Source organism: Chanodichthys erythropterus, chromosome 11 (assembly GCF_024489055.1).
Source record: "Chanodichthys erythropterus isolate Z2021 chromosome 11, ASM2448905v1, whole genome shotgun sequence".
NCBI classification, from domain to species: domain Eukaryota; kingdom Metazoa; phylum Chordata; class Actinopteri; order Cypriniformes; family Xenocyprididae; genus Chanodichthys; species Chanodichthys erythropterus.
This window is the reverse complement of record NC_090231.1, coordinates 3,139,333-3,159,371: the sequence shown is the minus strand read 5'-3', so window position 1 is coordinate 3,159,371 and position 20,039 is coordinate 3,139,333. Positions and strand designations below refer to the sequence as shown.

General features: G+C 39.0%; 1 protein-coding gene across 1 annotated transcript; it reads right to left on the bottom strand.

Moving 5' to 3' along the window:
* Positions 1 to 17,157: 17,157 nt before the first annotated feature.
* On the bottom strand, positions 17,158 to 19,753 carry LOC137029980 (C-type mannose receptor 2). The gene is given in 3 exon segments (XM_067399862.1): positions 17,158 to 17,389; positions 18,104 to 18,372; positions 19,519 to 19,753. Coding segments are annotated over 3 exon segments (708 nt in total). The 3' UTR covers positions 17,158 to 17,185.
* Positions 19,754 to 20,039: the final 286 nt, after the last annotated feature.

Genomic DNA, 20,039 nt, shown 5'->3' with positions numbered 1-20,039 from the left:
GAAGAAACTGCTGAATGCTATCAGTGGGCTGCCGATGTGAGCAGTTCACTTTAGTAAACTCCAGGTTGCTGTCCATAGAAGATAGGTTGGCTGCTTTGGATTCGAAATACTGTGTGGAAAATACTAACTCTAAGAAGAGAAGACGGGTGAACAATCCTAAGATTGCGGTAAGACTGCTATTTAAGCTAAAAGTAGCCTATAAGCAAAGTTTTTTTAAGTAGCACAAGTGTAAGTAACTTTTACTATTTTCTCCTTTATTGTTTTTATTGTTTAAGTTCTTTTACATGTTGTTTTTTATTCATATCACTCTCATTTAATTGTTTTCCAGCTACCTGTAAGACATATATAGACAGTACACAGGAGCTTCGGGTAACGTACAAACATCCAGATCTTGCATCGCAGGCGGAAGCTGTGAAGCGTTCAGCTCGGAGTTGAGCGAGAAGAAAGAGGGTAAGATTTATGAGATTAGATCAGTTTTTGGTCAGTGTGACTACTTTTTAAGGTGCATTAATAGATGTGTTGAGTCCATACGCAGTGCATTGCGCAATACTGATTCTCTTTATTGGTTGTTTTTACAGCTGCTAGAAGCAAGACCGTGTGCTAGCTGAGGATGTGGTGGGCCTTTGGAAGTGCGCTACCGTAGACCTGATGTCTGATGAGGAAGACGGCATCGTTGACGGGGTGTCTGGATGGATTGCACCGAGCTCTGTGCCACGCTGCAGTCGAGATTTGAGGCGATTCCAAAGTACAGGACAACGCACTGCAAAATGGACTGAATTCAGACAGAATGCCGCTAGTTACCTACAGCTCCGAAGCGGAAAACAGACATTTCATGGTGCTGTAGGATTTTGGGCTTCTCGTGAGCTTCCCATTTGTTGTGTGGGCAGATCTCCTACGTTTTGTACATGGTTGTGTGGTTGTGTTTGTGCTAATAAAGCTCTTTCTTTGAATAAACGGCACATCTCTGGCATGTTGGAAACTGGGCATGCGCAGAAAGACTCGTCAGTGAAACCAGGAGGCGGAGGCGGAGTCGCGGTATCAAACATCCGCCCAGACGTCTGCGTCACCAAGATCAGATCACCTATTTGTTTTATTATCTATTGTTTATTATATTTTTTCTTTTTCCTCCTCCCTTTTTCATTTGGCTTAAACGATGCTAATTACATCTGGCAATAAGGAATTTTATTTATTTAACATTTATTTGAATGTTTATTAATGCACATTGTTCAGTTTTAAACTAATTTACTCATAACTAGGTCAAAACAACATATCGTAATTGATGTATTTTAAATAAATAAATTATACACAAAATTAAAATTATACTTGTAAAAAAATATTCTGTTTCTAGAGCAATAATGCTTTTGAATCCTCGGTAAAGTTGAACTAACTCTACAGCAGATCGATTGCTGTAACGTTAGACAGTGCTCTTTAATTAACTAGAGTAGGGATTAGTTTTGTCATGATAATTATTATTTTATACCCATAAAGATAATTAGTAACTGCCAGATTATGATCACCTGCTTTTTACGTCATGGCTAACATTAGCCATGTTATCTTGGCTAATAACATTTAGCTTATAAAGCCCACATTTAACGTGACCGAAAAAAACTCAGTGATCCGTCAGATCTGTAGGTCGGTTAGGACAGTTTACTGCTGAACAACAACTTTTGTCAGTGAGAAATAACACAGAAATCGAAAAATAATAGGTATTTATTCATCTTCAATCTCCCCTCAAAGCTCCGACAGTCCTCAGAGAAGCTGTCAATCAACTGTAAATCGTGACGACACGCCCCGTTTCTATAGCACCAAATTGCTTGCAAAAATCACACTGATCACAAAAATGAACTATTGAATATATATCAGCATGATAACAACTACCTTAAATGACCAAAACCATCTTTTGGAAAATTTTATTGTATGTGTTATTAATTTTTTGTTATTTTGACAAGTGCCATTCGTTTGCATTGAGAGGGCGGGTTTATGACTTGTACTGCATCCAGCCACCAGGGGGCGATCAGAGAGCCCACGGCTTCACTTTTCAGGACGTATGAGACACACCCGTGTGGCACAGATGAACGCGATGTTCACAGGCTGTAAATTGCCGTTAATTGTCGAAAATTAGGGAGATTTCCGTCCGTTTACGGGGACGAAAATCCCATTTTTCATGCAGTGTGAGGATGGCTAGGGGAACTTGAGCGATACGTGACAGGCTTGCCCTGGTGACTTGAGACTCATTCTGCACAGGTCATCTGAAATGGCAGAGGCACTAACTTGTTCATCATCCACAGACTTAGGGGATTCAGAGCGTGCTTCTGTATTATCAGTCTCTTTAGCAGCCTGTCTACTGCAATCTGCAATGGACTTGTGGGATCGTGGAGCGGGCATGGGTCTAAGTTTAGTCGGGGTTACAGAGGCCTCACGTGGTGATTTGGTACGGGGCAGAGGGACGGGAATCTGTGATGAGGCTGTTTCATCCATTTCTATTTTATGTTTCATATCTCTAATGGTTTGATGCAGTTGCTGATTCTCTTCTCTGAGCTGCTGAATCACTGCTTGAGCATCTTTGTCTGCATATGGTTCTCCAGTGATTTCATCCTCCTGCTCCAACTCCTGCCATCGGGTGAGGGGTGTCATCTCGGCAGCTCCCTCTGACTGATAAAATGCACCTTGCGTTTCTGATTCTCTGTGGTGCGCGAGTTGCAGTCTGGAAACAGGTGGGTATGTGTGCTGGAAGCCTCTCTATTCTACCTCGTAATCCACCAAATGACGTGGGGGCCTTGGCACCCATCTGTGGACATCAGGATCAGACTCTGTCATTACACTGGCTCTGGACATCTTATTCCATGGCAATCACAGACTCCGGCTCGAAGGTCCATGTTGAATAGATATAAAGGACTGTACTGGCATTGTTATTTTAATTTGTGATCACCAGGGGGCGTCGGTAAGAACGCACAAAAACCAGAGGTCGGTGCTCAACTGATGTTCCGTTTATTATGCACGCTTTCACATACATATGGCACGTGTGTGGTGTCTAAAATAAAGAAATATACATAATAAATCACAACTGAAATAATACACTATACATAATAACAGCAGCAGTAAATGTTTAAATAAAACCAAACAATACTGCCTGGAAAGTTTATTTACAAGCAAAAACCCTATATGCTGATTAACATATTAATATCTTAATAATCATAATGCAATACACACACTCGCTGTATTAAATGTGCGCGTTATAGATGGCTGGATACGCTCCGGACTCGCGCACTTATGAGATGATGCAGTTATGATAAATAGACCGGTAACAGATTAAAACTCGAATTCTCACACTAAAGACAAGAAACAAGATGTTAAAATCATATAAGCATAAGATATAAACAACACACTTACTTCTTTCGAACGCACACACAATGAAAGCAACTTTATAGTGAGCAGTTGACAGAGCTGTAAGAACTAAAATGTCGTCCTTCTTATGGGCGGGCTATATATATATTTGACCCTCTTTGGTTTTTCTCTGGCCCGTCTTGTCTCACCCTTCATTAACACGCAACTCAGAATACGGATGATCACAGTATTTATTTGTCCTGCGCAGAGCTGCACAGAGCAGTAGAAGAAAGAGAAACAAGTGAGTAAAGTTGCTTCAGCTCCATCTGTACGAGACATTTCACCACAGCAGTTCTCTCTAGCTCTGCTGCTACCAATTTAACAATAAACAATTTGACTTCTTAGATTTAATGCTTTGTGATCGTATAGTAGTTTTCAATATCAGATAATAATATGCATAGACAGAAATATTATAATATATTAAATATAAGATATAATAATCATCCACTTTATATTAAACAGAATAAAATGTCTAGAAATAAAAAAATTTTTCCGTAAAACAACATGTTCTACAAAATAGTAAATTCTTAAATACAAAAACAATTACCTGCACAGAGCAGTAGAAGAAAGAGAAACAAGTGAGTAAAGTTGCTTCAGCTCCATCTGTACGAGACATTTCACTAGTTCGGGAGCACATGGAATGACGCACATGGAAAGATTCGGTTCATTACAAACGGAAATAAAACTATCAAATACACAAAAATATGAACAGAAAACACACTCTATAAGTCAACTAGTGTTCAATGTGTGCAATCCCCTTCATACATCGTCTAACATTCAACATGAAACTTATATTTTTAACTTTTAATACGGAGCTGCAGCAGAAACGACTCACCCACAGCAGTTCTCTCTAGCTCTGCTGCAGATTGTTCAAACTCGGTGGGTTATAGCGCCACCAGCGCAACCAATAGGAAGCGTGAACACATTTCAGCAGGATTTACTTAAAGAACCCTTGAACTATGATATTTATCCCGTTACAGTATATATATATATATATATATATATATATATATATATATATATATATATATATATATATATATACATATATGTATGTACATATATGTATATATATATACACACACACACAAGCACACAAACACCACACATCTGACTGTCTTTAATTTTAAGTTAAATACAAATTTACGATTACAATTATTAACGACTGGCAGCGTGAGACTTGAACGTTAGCTCTCGATCACTGTTGCCAGATCTCGCGATAAACATTTCCTGCATTTTACAGCTATTGGAGAGCAAGAAACAGCAAATGTTAAAGCAAATTCTTTCCTGCTTTTGGTTTTGTAAGTATCTGTGTTTTTCATTTTGACATGCATTATTTATGTACATCATGTGTTATCATGTTTAGGAACCTTGACATTTTAGCTGGTAATAGTGTAGACTCAGAGTAAGCCATGTTGTGTTTACATTAACATACATGCACATGCACATGTAGTGTTTCCTTGTGCCCTAAAACTCTCTAATTATATAAATTCAAGGGGGTAAACGTGAAACCTGTGCACCCTATTATTATTTGTTATTATTATTTGTTATTGTTTCTCAAAATACTTGATCTCCAAATTATTTTATCTGACAGTTTGGGGGCTCGTCCGCGAAATGGGGGGGATTCTCCCTGTGAACTGGGAAAAGAGAAAAGCGCGCCGGGGATCGGAGGACCTACGGAAAAGGGGGTAAGTGTTTTTATATATTTCTTAAATGCAAAAGTATGCACTTACCCCTGTAGGATCCTATTATAACATCTCGTGGAAATACGAGAGTTTTTTTTTGTAATCACTAGTAGCTAGTGGAATATATCCATTGTTGTTACACTACGGCTGGCAACAGTAGTTTTAAATAACTATTATCATAACAGTGATTGGGTTGAATCACCAATTGTTAGTGGACTATCAGTTCCATTGTTGTGACACTACGGCTGGCAACAGTACCTTTGATTAAGCTATTAACTGGGGTGGTTGGAAGTGCAGTACTGATCACACTGTACTTCGGATCACGGCAGCGTATACTAATTTGCGGAAAAAAAAAAAAAAAGAAAAAAGTTGTAATATTTGATATTGATGAAAATGATTTCAATTGTTATTGCATGTTGATATATTGTGACATAAAAAAAAAAGTGTTCTAGGGGTGACCTGAATTCAGTTTGGCGGGAGCCAGACTAATTTGGCGAGAGCCCAAAATTAGCTGAAAACACCCCCAAAAAAAAGAAGGTGACATAGAGGCAATCAGGACGAAAAGTCTTGTGTGAGCCTAACATAGGACCATCACCCACGTCACAATACAATGCATGTACGGCAATTGAGGTTGGGCAATTGAGTACAGAAAAATTTGCGTACGCTACTAACACTGAAATTAATTACTTATACTGAAGTGGAAGATGGGGGGTTCGGTCTCTAGACCACTACTTAATGAAACGCCAGTTGAATTCATGTTTAGAAACAATCAGGGATTTTACACTGAACCCTATGTCAGTAATATGGCAGGGTGGTCAGAACAAATGAAACCACAAATTGAATTATCATACCCCCGAGAGGGTTCGCTTACAGAAGAAAATATGCAATTGGCTAAACGTTTAGTGAAGCAGGGATGGGGGGACCCGCAATGGGATTATGATTATATGACAAAAAGTTTTAATGTCTGGAAAGAAATAAAGAAAATTTGGGATGAGGGGCCAGAAAAGAAACAGATAGCTGCTTATGTAGCCCAGAAAAAAGCACTTGTAGCAGAAAAAAACCCACCCTATTGTATGGGTATTGAACCATCTGCACCTTCTGTGATAAAACCAAAAAAGTTGCAGAATGATTCGAAAGTTGTAAAAAGGGGAAGCGAAACTGAGGCGCCCAGCCTGAACGCAATGGTGTGGCTAAGAGCTGGAAATGCGATATCTGTGAAACCATTAAAAATGTCTGATATGGGGGGCGCTAGAGAGCCTGAACAAGATGGCAGCATAGTTTGACGGCTCCGTACAACATCGCACATTAAACAGCTCCAGACCTTTGCAAACCTGGTCAACTTCATAATACAAATAATGCCTAAACCCCCTGTACCAAAGGAGTGTGAAATCTTCTCGAATGCTCGCAAAACAAGCGCACGAAGCGCGAAGATATCTTCTCCGGTCGAGAGTGTCGAAGACAACAGCATGGCTAGTGTAACCGACGTGCTAACTGAGCTTAAATCACTCCGCTCTGAGTTCAGCTCGAAGCTGGACGGAATAAACAACCAACTGGGGGAGCTGACGAACTCTATCTCTGTGATCGAGAATAATTTAGGTGAAATTAAACGAGACGTGACAGCTAATGAAAAACGAATCGAGGAAGCTGAAGCCCGCATAGCCGCTACAGAGGACGCGCTGGATAGGAGTGAGAGGGATCTGGCTAAAGCAACAAGGCGGCTCGCATACCTGGAAGAAAATACAGAAGACCTAGAAAACCGCGGTAGGAGGAAAAATATTCGGCTGTTTGGTCTTAAAGAGGGAGCTGAGGGTAAGCGTCCTCTTTTGGACTTTATAACCGATATGTTACCCCAGTGGCTGGGCATCGAATCCGACAGAGTATTCATATTAGAAAGAGCCCACCGTACCCTGGCCTCAGCTATCCCCAACCAGAATCGAGCCGTCCTCCTTCACTTTCTCAACTATCAAGATAAAGAATTCGTCTTACGCTCCACAAGACAACGGGACACTGCACACGACGGATCCAAACTCACATTTGTCCAGGATTTCTCCGCGGAGACGATCCGACGAAGACGGGAGTTCAACACTGTTAAAAAGCTGTTTGTTGACATGGGGACCTTCCGAGGATTTCACCTCCAACCATGTAAACTGAGAATGCTACACAACAGGAAGATCCAGATGTTCTCCTCCCCACAAGAGGCTGAGGAATTTCACCGCAAAATTACTGTAAAATAGCCTAAATGTACCAGGTTTGATCTGAATCATTTTCTATACCCGAAGAGGGATGAGTACACACATTTCTGTGCAGAAATCAGGCTCACTATTGGGCCTGTTGGTGGACAGTTAAGCCAGGTAACGTTGGGCTCTACATCGGTGGGATATATGAACAATCCGCAGCAGGCACACACAGGCTACTATAAAACAGTCTGTTGCTTTATCTTTATTTTATTTATTTATTTTCCATGAATATTAGCAGCCTTTTTATATAACTGTCACTTTATTTTGGATATATTTGATACTTTTCTAACAAGGTATGTAGAAGAGAGCAAAGCTGTGCAATTTTTTTTATTTATTTATTTTTGTATATATGTATATATATATATATATATATATATATATATATATATATATATATATATATATATATATATATGTGTGTGTGTGTGTATATATGTATGCACTTGAGAACAATTATTATACATATATCTTTTTTATTCTATTATATTGTTTATTTGGACAAATTTAAAAGGTGTTTTTTATTTATTTATTTATCTATTATTATTATTTATTTTTTTACATTACCTGCATGCTTGTTGTTATGTGGAGTGAAGTACCACCCAAGAAATTTAAGCTTTAACTCTTATCTTGCCATCCTTCTGCACAGAGACGTTGCCTTTTTCTAAATAGTTGTGCACTGTTGACAGTTAGTTGTTACTTGCCAGTCAACTTGAGGGTGTTACATGTTTCAAGGGTGTTGCCTTGTCGTTTGGGGACTAGGCTAGGGTTTTGGGGAGGCGGGGAAGGAATGGGTAGAGGGGGCCCCTCATGCTCTACCCATGTTACATTTTTGCTTTCATTAGTTCTTTGGTCTTATATTGTTTTTTCTTTTACTTCATTTCTATCATGGTCACGCGAACGCAATGTAACAGGCAAAACTCTGTATGTTTAGTACACTTAATGTAATAACGTTTAATGTCAGAGGCCTTGGCCACCCAATCAAGCGGAAGAGAGTTCTTACATTCTTAAAAAAAGAAAAAGTAGACATAGCTTTCCTTCAGGAAACCCATTTGTCCAACGAAGAGCACAAAAAACTCAAGAGAGACTGGGTCGGGCAAGTTTATTTTTCTAGCTTTACTAGCAATAAAAGGGGAACCGCAATACTTATTCATAAAAGAATACCTTTTATAATTAACGAGCAATATAGGGATTTAGGTGGCAGACAAATACTAATCAAGGGGATGCTTTATGGACAAGAACTAATGTAATTAAAATGAATGTTCTGCCCCGTTTTAGTTATTTATTTCAGTCACTGCCCTGTTACTTGGATAAAACTTTCTTTAAATCTGTAAACAAAATGTTAACCTCTTTCATCTGGAAAAATTCCTCACCAAGAATAGCTTTTAAAACTCTAACAAAATCCAGAGAGAAAGGGGGACTGGCAGTACCAGACTTACAGAGGTACTATTGGGCCGCCCAGACAAAGAACATTATTAGCTGGGTGCAAAGACGTAATAGTGCAGTCTGGATAGACATAGAAGAAGAACTCTGTACTCCTATTTCTACAACCTTGCTACCATTCATTAACAACATAAAGGAACTACATCAAATAACAAAAACGTATGTAGTTTACAACACTCTACGGGCTTGGCAAGACACAAACAAGTTCTGTGGGAATTTTGGTAAAATCTCCAGGCTTTCCCCCTTATCCCTAAATCCAGATCTGCCATCATCTATTGGTGGTTCTTTGTTTGCAGAGTGGAGAAGTAATGGCATATACCAACTCCAACAATTGTTCGATGGTGATACGCTCAAGTCCTTTGCTGTTTTAATGTCAGAATATGAAATTAAACGGGACTTTTAAAAATACTTACAAATTCGCCATCTAATAAACACCCTAAAAGGGGAAAAACGTCTATCTTTGGGGCTAACAAATCTTGAGGAGATTTTGGTAAAATCGACATCATTAAAAGGAAAAATCTCTGAAATATATAGCACTTTGTTGGATCATTACAGGTCTTCCTTAACCCCACTTAGGAACATATGGCAGAAGGATATGGGATGTGCTTTTGATGACGATCAGTGGGATACGATATGTCAGAATGTTTTTTCCTCAGTGTCCTGTAATAAAATAATCGAACAAAATTATAAATTATAAATTCATGCACAGAATGTACCGCTTAAGAAAAATGTTTCCTAATTCATCCCCCAGATGTCATCATTGTAAAACATGTAAAGGGTCAAGTATGCATGTTTTTTGGGAATGCAGGAAATTAAAACATTTCTGGAAGGCAGTTCATGATCTAACTGTTAAGATCAGGGCCGGCTCTAGCCCTTTGGTTGCCCTAGGCGAGATTGCCCAAACATTAATTTATTGCACATTTATTGGAAAGTCTGAATTTATCAGAAGTCTGAATGTGTGAATATAAAACCAACTTTACCGAAGTAACACCACTATCAGCATAATGGTTACTGTATGTGTATGAGCCTGCTAGTTATAATGAATGTAGAGTAGAGAGCAACTGTACTTTTCATAACTAGCATGCATACGTTATCCGAAATACTGGTCTTTTGACATTTACATCCATGTAGGTTATCAATGAAGTTACATTTGCTAGTAATACGTAGCAAACTAGCAAAGTAACTAGCTAGCTAGTGATAGCTTAGTGACAGCAATGAAACGTTCAAGGTAGTGGTTCAACGGATCACAAAACTCACGGTTTGGATCATTTTTCGGATCAGCAAAAAAAATAAATCAATAAAATAATTAAGGGTTGGGGGGGTAACTTAACTTTGCATTTATTACTTAGCCCACTTTAACTACTCTGATACCACAGCAGAAACTACAAGCCTAACTAATACATTATTAAAGGCAAGTGAACAGACTGCAAAAAGGACAAATACTGTACACCAATTACAAGCATAGATAAATACAACAAAGTTACAAATAAAATATGAGTTCTAACTGTAGTATTAATTTTCGTGTACAGAAATGTAATAATTAAATATAAAATGAAACTGTTCACTGTGTAAATGTAATGTAATATAGATTAATCTTTGTTAAAGCTGTGTTTTGTTGTTTGATTTACATGACAGACAACAGCAGGTATTTTTAGGTTGCTGTCACTTTAAGAGTAAGACTCCATGCACGCGCACATCCGATAGATACACATCCGATTCCGAATTCTCACCTCGTTCAATTAAGACATAACCGATTGTGTTTTCGAGAATACTTTATTATTTTGACTGACATAATTCGTGTATGTGACCATCCAAGTGCATTGAGGACGCGCCTCTCTCTCTTTCTCGCTCTCTGTGCGCGCGAGCCTGTACCGATAACAGACCTGCGTGCGATACCGAATTAAATCCTCTTTTTCCTTTTCTAGCGCTGGAATGGTTTTATATCTATTTAATGTGTGAAATAGCAAGACAAAACACGTTCAAATTATAACCTGTTAACTCTATTGCGGTGAAACTTGCAAATGATCCGTGAATCACATGCGTCCCGATGTTATGATGCACAATACTAAGCAAATTTATTTCATTTAACACCTTAATGGCTGAGATGAGAAGATTTACCTCTATACTGGGTTTTCCTTTTATCTTCTTGCTTTCTCCGTTTTCGTCCCTGTGCACCGGAGGGTTTATTAGACCGCTTCATTTTCTTCATCAACTGCGCACTTGCCTAACGTAACGTAACGGCGACCCTAGAGGCGCCCGCGCCCCCAACATATTTGTCGCCCTAGGCAACCGCCTAGTTCGCCTATAGCAATCGCCGGCCCTGGTTAAGATTGTGGAAACCCCGTTGGACATTACACTAACACTGTACCTCTTTGGTACTGAATTGGACAACACACTGGACACCACATGCAGGAAGAGGATTATCTTAATGTCGTATATAGCAAAGAAATGCATCTTGCTCAATTGGAAACAACAGAGACCCCATCATTTAATCTGTTTAAACAAATCCTAAATGAAACTTTAAGGCTGGAACAACGCACATATGTCCTAAAAGATAAGTGGGATGCCTTCAGGAAGATATGGGAACCGCTTATGGACCTCTGACACTACAATGTCTGGCATGTTTACATAACATTTACAAAGGTTGAACTGTGATCTATGACCATGGACTGACTTGATTTAACTTGCTGTTTTTTTTGTTTTGTTTTGTTTTTTTTAAATTTCTATTTTATTATTATATATATTTTTTTCTATTCTGTGCGTTATGTTATTAAAATGTCAAAAATCAATAAAAAGATAATTGGAAAAAAAAAAGTCTGACATGGAGGCAATATGCAAAAGCCTGTCTTCTCCTCAGAACCCGGGTAAATTCGTGACTGTTCTGCAAACGCATACAAAATATGCTCACCTTACAGGGGCAGATTACAGAGCAGTTCTGTTAAGAACGTTGGAAGGAGATTTCACTGAGGCATTGTTAATCAATGAATGTCCAGCACAGCTGCCTCGCCCCATGTTTATTACTGGGAAGAGCCTGAAAACTGTAATACCTTTTTTAAGGAACTGAGAGCTTTCTTAGTCAAACGCATCGGTGCAAAACAGACACCTCAAGGGATAGTGCATGACCAAAAAGCAGAAGTAAAACCACCCTTGACCCAGCAAAGAAACTCAGCAGTAGTCTGCTATTACTGTAGGTGAGAAGGTCATATACGCCGTGATTGTAGGAAATTAAAAGGTCACCAAAGGAGGAAGCAATGGGTGAAGCCACAACAACAGAGAAATAAACCACCATTAGCCACGTATCCCACTACAGAGCATGATAACCAACAACAGGGGAGCCAGAGTTCCCCAGTCTGAGTCAGTTCCGACTTATCAATGATGACCCTAACATTTTCAAATCATAGTGAAGATTTAGATTATATTAAATTGATGGTGCATGGTCAGCCACAAACGTTCCTTTTGGACATCAATGTGACATCAATGTGACATCAATGACCTCCGCACATTATGATGGTCCAATCTCTAACCAAGTAGTTAACTATGTGGGTATATCAGGAACTGACATCTCATGTCCCGTAACACCTCTTGTAGAAATTTAAATTTTGATTTAAACCATTTTTTCATAAATTTACAATTATAACAGGAACTCTAATTAATTTATTGGGGTATGATATGCATAAATTGAACATGGATATTAAATTTACTGATAAACAAGTTGTGTTTTCCTTCCAGTCCAGTTTGCCGGTCTCAGTAAATCCTTTGCCTACATGGGAGAAGCCCAGTGAACCACAGCCTGTCTCACCACAGCCTGACACACCTCAGATGGTACATCACATGATTAACCCATCATTGTGGTCATAATACAATGACAACACAGGTTTCATAGACAAGGAACCTTATAAAGCTAAATTGAAGACTAACAAACCAGTCTATATTAAACAATATCCTTTGTCTACAGATACGGAACATGGTATCAAACCATTAATTGATAATTTCATCCAGCAGGGTGTCCTCGTACCAATACATTCGCCGTACAACAACGCCTGTGAATCCAGTGGTCAAGGCTGATGGAAAACTTGGCAATTGACCCAGGACTTAAGGGTTATAAATCAGTTGATAACACCGTTGGCACCGATCGTCCCTGACGTTCCAACTGTTAACTCTATCCCGTGTACGCACAAATATTTCACGGTTATTGATTTTTGCGCAGCATTCTTCTCTGTACCTGTACATCCAGATACTCAGCCCATTTTAGCTTTTATGTTTCAGGGTAAACAGATGTCGTGGACATGCCTTGCTCAGGGCTCCATTGATTCACCCGCCGTTTTCTCGGCAGCAGTGCAAAGAACATTGGCTAAAATGACTGATTTGCCTTCTACAGTTTGCATGCTTCAATACGCAGATGACATCCTGGTTTCCGGGTAGACAAAAAAAACTGTGAAAAGGCCTCCATCATCATCTGCAATGTGCTCGCCCATCTGGATTGAAGGCCTCGAGAGACAAGCTTCAAGGGGTCTAGTCTAAAGTGACATACGTGGGACACATAATAATGCCAGGTATGAGAGCGATCTCATATGATAGGGTCCAGATGATCAGAAAAATGAAGTCCCCTCGAAGTGAACTATTATAGATCATGGATAACTGATTGTGCCATACATGATAGGCATTTGCGAAAACCTGATTGACCACAGAGCTCCCCCAAGTACTTTTTTGAAATGGACTGATGAGGCAGAGCTACATTTTACTGCCTTGAAACAAGCCATCACTTCGGCACCCGCATTGGGCCTTCCAGACTATTCTCGAGATTTTCATTTGCATGTCCGAGAGGCGGAAGGGTCATGATGGATCATGTTCAAAACCTTCTGATGGCGTCTACCTTTGTGGCTATGCTGTGGTGTCAGACACTGGAGAGGTAATAGAGGCTTTTGCCTTGGATTATAATTCAGTCCAAGCTGCTGAATTAAAAGCGTTATCTCAAGCATCTGAACTGATGGCAGGAAAACGTGCATCTGAACTGATGGCAGGAAAACGTGTAACTATTCACACTGATTCAAAGTATGCATGGGGGGTGGTGCATAATTTTGCTAAAACATGGGAAGCTAGAGACTTTAAAACAGCAGATGGCAAACCCATAGCACACTCTAACCTAATAGGACAATTGACTAAGGCAGTACAGTTACCCTCCAAAGTGGCCATAGTAAAGGTTAAAAGGTCAAGCACCAGGGGATGATGAATAAGATGCAGAAACAGAAACGCAGATGAAGCCGCTAAGGAAGCAGCAAAGGCCCAAATCAAATCGACATTTGTTGTGGGTAACCAGAGTCAGGTAACTATGACTACGCATATAACTAATATACCTAACATTGACATTAAGATCCTGCAGAGTCAACCAACATAGGCTGACTTGGAGCATTGGGGAAAACATGGATGTGCCTCAGATAAAGATAGGATCTTGAGAGATGAAAAGGGAAGAATAGCATTTCTGAATTTAGGATTAATAATCCTTATCAGGCATTACCAAGGCTTGTCACACATAAGCTGTGCAAAAGTAGTTCAGGTAATCAATCAATTATATTGTATTGCAGATGTACACAAAATGGCGAAGCTCGTTTTAGATGCATGTCTTACATGTGCAAAAGTAAAACCGCACAGACCAGATAAACATGACACACTGCCGCATCCGTAAACACTGTTTCAGAATCTGCAGATTGATTTTGCGCACATGCCGCCAATAGTAATTTGAAATACCTTTTGGTAATTGTGGATAGATTTTCAAAGTGGCCAGAAGCATTCCTATGTCCAAAAGAGGATGCTAAGTCTGTGGTAAAGATTCTAACCAAAAAAATTATTCCTCGATTTGGTATACCTACCACTATTGAAAGCGATAATGGGATGCCATTCACGTCTAGGGTAACACAGCTCTTGGCCAAAGCATTGTCGATTGATTGGCATTTCAACACACCCTTCCACATTGTCAATCATTGTCTGATGTGGAACAACTTAACCAAAACCCTCAAGAGAAGGCTCACAAAAGCCTCCATAGATACCAGAAAGAAATGGCAAGATTTGCTACCCATGGTGTTGACAGAAATAAGAATGACTCCATCTTCCACTACTAAATTATCGCTGTTTGAAATACTAATGGGTAGGCCTTTCCTGACACCATGGGTCAAAGGCCACGCAGGCATTACTTCCCTAGGTGATCTGGAGCTGATACAGGAGGACTACGTAACTTCCCTCATCAAGAAACTGAATTCTGTATATGCTGATGTTTTTCTGTGTCTTCCTCTCCCCTAAGAAAAGCCTACTTACCCCTTTGTTCCAGGACAGAGTATGCTGATCAAAAGCCTGAAACTGACAAAGGTGGGAGAACCGAAGTATCTTGGACCAGCTACAATGATCGCCGAAACGAGGACAGGAGTTCTGCCAGATTACTAACCACAGTGGATACACGCTTGGAGAATAAAGCACTGTCCTACAGGAGAGCAGGCAAGCTCCAATTCAGAATAGAATCTCAAATGGGGATTCACCTTACTGCATAACAGGGAGGAGCAAAACACTGATTAAGCTGAGGAAGGAACTACCTCTAATAGTGAGGTGGGGGTTATCCAAAGCCAGAAGATAGATGGCCCATTGAGCCAAACAGTGTTAACTCCTTACACACCTCTGTATGCACTAAGGGCCAAATTTTATTAATGAATATACCACCTCTAGAGTTTTACAGTGTTCTGAAGTTGCAGAAGCTGTGTCTGTCTAGTCATTGGTACCCGGGTATACCTGCTTTTCTGTGCTAGATCGCTCAACCTGAAAAGATTTTCTCAAAATACTTGATCTCCAAATTATTTTATCTGACACTAATCGAGAGGTTTAAGCTGGCTCGAGAGGTGTGAATGTGTTCAGGGGAGACTGAAACTGAATGGGACACTTAGCACCACAAACACAATATCGACAATACCCTTGAATAGATGACAATAAACATCAGTTAACATTTTAGAGTCCTTTCTAAATACAAGGCCAACTTCACTTTTATTTTCATAAATATATTTAATAAAAATAAATTTCTAATAACTTTTCAAAATTTCAAAGCTATTTTAAACTATTTTCTTCTTTGTGACAATAATTAATTATGAGTTTACCATAAACTGCAAAGTGTCTGCTTTCAAATGAGACCTTACTTATGCTTTTAGTGCAAAGGGTTCATGAACTGTATCTGTTTTAGTTTGGGTATGTCATTTTTTGGGATTTTCCAAAAGCGGGGGTGGCTAACAGGTTAAGAGTCACTGATTCATACGAGTGTGTTAAAGGGTTAGTTCACCCAAAAATGTTAATTAATTACTCACCGTCATGCCGTTCCACACCCGTAAGACCTTCGTTCATCTTCAGAACAGTTAATATATAATATTGTAGAATGTAGGATTGTGTAACAATGACATTTGCTCTATCAAGATCCATTAATTTACTAAAAACATATTTAAATCGGTTTATGTGAGTACAGTGGTTCAATATTAATATTATAAAGTGCCAAGAATATTATTGGTGTGCCAAAAAAACAAAATAACGACTTATTTAGTGATGGCCGAATTCAAAATACTGCTTCAGGAAGCTTCAGAGCACAATGAATCAGTGTATCGAATCATGATTCAGATCACATGTCAAACTGCCAACAGCTGAAATCATGTGACTTTAGCGATCTGAATCATGATTCGATACACTGATTCATTGTGCTCTGAAGCTTCCTGAAGCAGTGTTTTGAATTGGCCATCACTAAATAAGTGCGTTATTTTTGGTGCACCAAAAGTTCAGTTCAGCTATATAGTCATATCTATATCCATATCATCATTTTCTATTATTAAAATTGTATATATATTTGTGTTTTATAAACATCACAACATATGAATGCTGTTTGTAAAGAAGTTTATTTGAGCTGGTGTTGTTGAATTACAGGTTACAAGAAACTTTATACTCAACTTTTAGTTTTTCTTTAAGAATAAACCATATTTCATTTCACTAAGACATATAGATGCTCACAATCATGTTAAACAAGTAATTTGTAAAGATATGACTAGAAACAGGAGAGAAGAAAGTATCCACACCACCAGAATCCCAAGATCCCATGAAATCAACTGATGTGATTGTGCTTTACTTTGATTTTCTTTTAAATAGTCAATATGCTGTGTTAAAATATTGAGCCATTTTTCCAGAAGAGAATGACTGCAATTTCCAAATGTTTCTAAAAGCCACAGATGAAAACTCATTTTGATTTCATGGGGTCTTTAAAACATATATAGTGCACACTGGTATTTTATACTCTTAAATTAATTTTACTGTACTGATATAAACACATTATCTGATGAAAACTGAACAAAAAGAAATTGCGAATTAAAAGAAAAAAAAAGATAGAACAAGGCAAAAGAAAGTGAAAGAACAGCACAAACGAATCCTTCACTCTTCATTTCTGCTGCAGATGAAGTTGAGTCTGTCAGTCTCAGGACGGCTGATCCAGCGCTGATCTCCTCCAGACTGAACTGCTCCAGATCTCACTGCAGAATCACAGTTCTCTGAATCATCAATCGCCCAGTTCTGATAGCACACGGTCTGTCCGCTCACCCAGAACCAGAGGCCCACAGTGCAGGAGTGACGCAAACCCAACCACACCGCCCCAGTAGACGCCCATTTAACCACATTCATCACGTCACGCTGAATCTCTTCTGAATGAACCGAGACCAGATCCACATGATTCTGTCTGCAGTATCTCAGAGCTTCAGACCACGCCATCTTCTGTTTGATCAGAATCAGTTTTTCTGGACACAAAACAAACCACAAGCAGAAACTAGAGAGAGACTGATCAAAAACAACATGCAGAACAAACACTGTGGAGGAATTTGTCATGTCAGACATAAAGAGATCGGAAAATTAATCCATATGAATCAAGCAGTTTAGTCCAAATTTTCTGAAGAGAATCAATCAAATTTATTATCCAGACGCCAAAAAAAGTGCAAGTGCAGAGTGTACAGCATTGTCTTGCACTTTTTGTGGCCTCTGGATAATAAATTCATTGGAACTTTTTGACTTCATTCTCGTGTGCGGCTCTTTCATTTTTGATCTTTGAGCATTTTGTCATCAAAAATATCTTCATTTATCTTCTGAAGATGAATAAAAGTCTTACAGGTTTGGAACGACATGAGGATGAGTAATTAATGACAGAAATTATATTTTGGGGTGAACTAACCCTTTAAGATATCTGGAGGTGATGGATGGATTGTGTGTGTTTGTGAGGATCTGCTCACCTTCATGACACACAAAAGGATATTGTTCACTGCAAGGGACGTCATTCCAATCTCTCAGAGCGTCATTACTAGTGATCGCTACACAGTTGTCATTTTCAATTCCAGGTTCACCAGACCTCTAGTATCTGCATAAGGAGTCACTCTGATCTGACCACTGCCATGAGACTCTGAACAGACCGATCCAGACATCACCAGATATGTGATTATCATTGATGAACTTCTGAAGCTGTTGATTCTCATTCTGGTTCCTCACACTGACCAGATCAATGTGATTCTGTCTGCAGTAACTCTGAGCGTCTCTCCAGTTCTTCGTCTGATTGACAAAGACGAGTCCTGTGTTTGCTTTAAGAAAAACAATAAAAAATTAAAATAAAATAAAAAATCTTTATTCTTATGCTGCTTTATGGATTGACAGAGACTACTTAAAGAAAATATTTGCAAACAGTTATTACAATAATTTTACACATAGCCTAAAAATGTGCACATTTAAAACATTTACACATTTGTCTACAAAACTTCTGAATTTATATATTTTTCTCACTTTAGATGTACAGAGCCCCTAAAGGGACATGGTGGTGGAAATAAATTAGGATGGGAGGAAAAAATATTTTTCAAATCTTTCGCGTTCTCTGACAAAACCTGTTGTGAGTTCAGACAAACACTTCCTGTTCAATTTCCCTCAGAGCTGGTTCAGACAGCTCTGTGTCTATGTGTGTCAGGTTTTGTCAGAGAACACAAAAGATTTGAAAAATATTTTTTCCTCCCATCCCAATTTTTTTTCCGTCCCTTTAGGGGCTCTGTACAAATGAAATAAATCTTTTAGGCAACATAGCCTACCTAAAAATAAATAAATAAATAATAAAAAAAAAAAATAAAAAAAATAATAATAATTCTGATAAATGCATATGCACCTGCATCACTCGTCATCAGAGCGTTTCATAAGGTTATACAGAGTTAGACAGACTTCAGTCACCGAGAGCCAAAAACAAACAGCAGCGCCTTTAACAGTTCCTCCTGAACCAAAACAATGAGCTCCTGCTGCGTTCACTCCATGAGTAACTATAATTATGAGATGGAAACCCGTGAGGCTCTACCTGGAGCGTTTCTATTTCAACACAATCCACACCAAAATAAATCTGCAGCAGTCAGGTGGAACAAGTAAAGCTCTGTAAGTTGTTTGTGTTCATTATTATTGTAATGTTCTGTGCTTTGAGCAATAACATTTCTAGCTGGGGTGATCTCACATTGTGACCACAGTATGAGCACACAGTGAGAGCGCTGTGAGGTTACACTTTTACATCACTGAGAGACAAACTGTTGACTGGGTATGATGTTGGTGGTGCTGACCCTTTGTGATGAAGATATTAAACATTAAGGCGTCAGCTGAAGCGTGTTTTTCTAATCAGAAGTAAATATTCTGGAGCCATTATATTTGCTATATGGTGCATCTATAAATTAATGGTTGTAATTTTAAAAAGTTGAACTCACTGTTGTTGCAGATGAAAGTCTGGCTGTTGCTACATGACACATCACTCCATTGTCCATTCTTCATCACAGCACACTCCTCATCTCTGCCATCTGGTTGTCCAGTAGACCAGTTCAGATAGAGCGCAGGTTCACCTGAAGACCACTGCCATTCATCAACACTCGTCTTCTTCAGCCCAATCCAGACATAGTTATTAGGATTAGCACTCACTCTCTTCACCTCGTTCATGTCGTTCATGTCGTCAACGGTGGCCAGATCTGTGTAATTCTCTCTGCAGTATCTCTGAGCTTCAGTCCAGTTCTTCGCCTCACGTATAAAGTAATACTGACGCTGAACACATTCAGATACGGAGCAGAGAGCTGTGAAAGAGAGGGTTTGATTTAATGCTTTTCATAACAGAGTCAAACCTGATGAAACTATAAACCATCAATAAAACAACAAACACACTCACCAATGAGAAGAAGAATGAAATATAGAGTTTGCTCCATTTCTGAGGAAGAAACACAGTGAAAAACTCAGATAA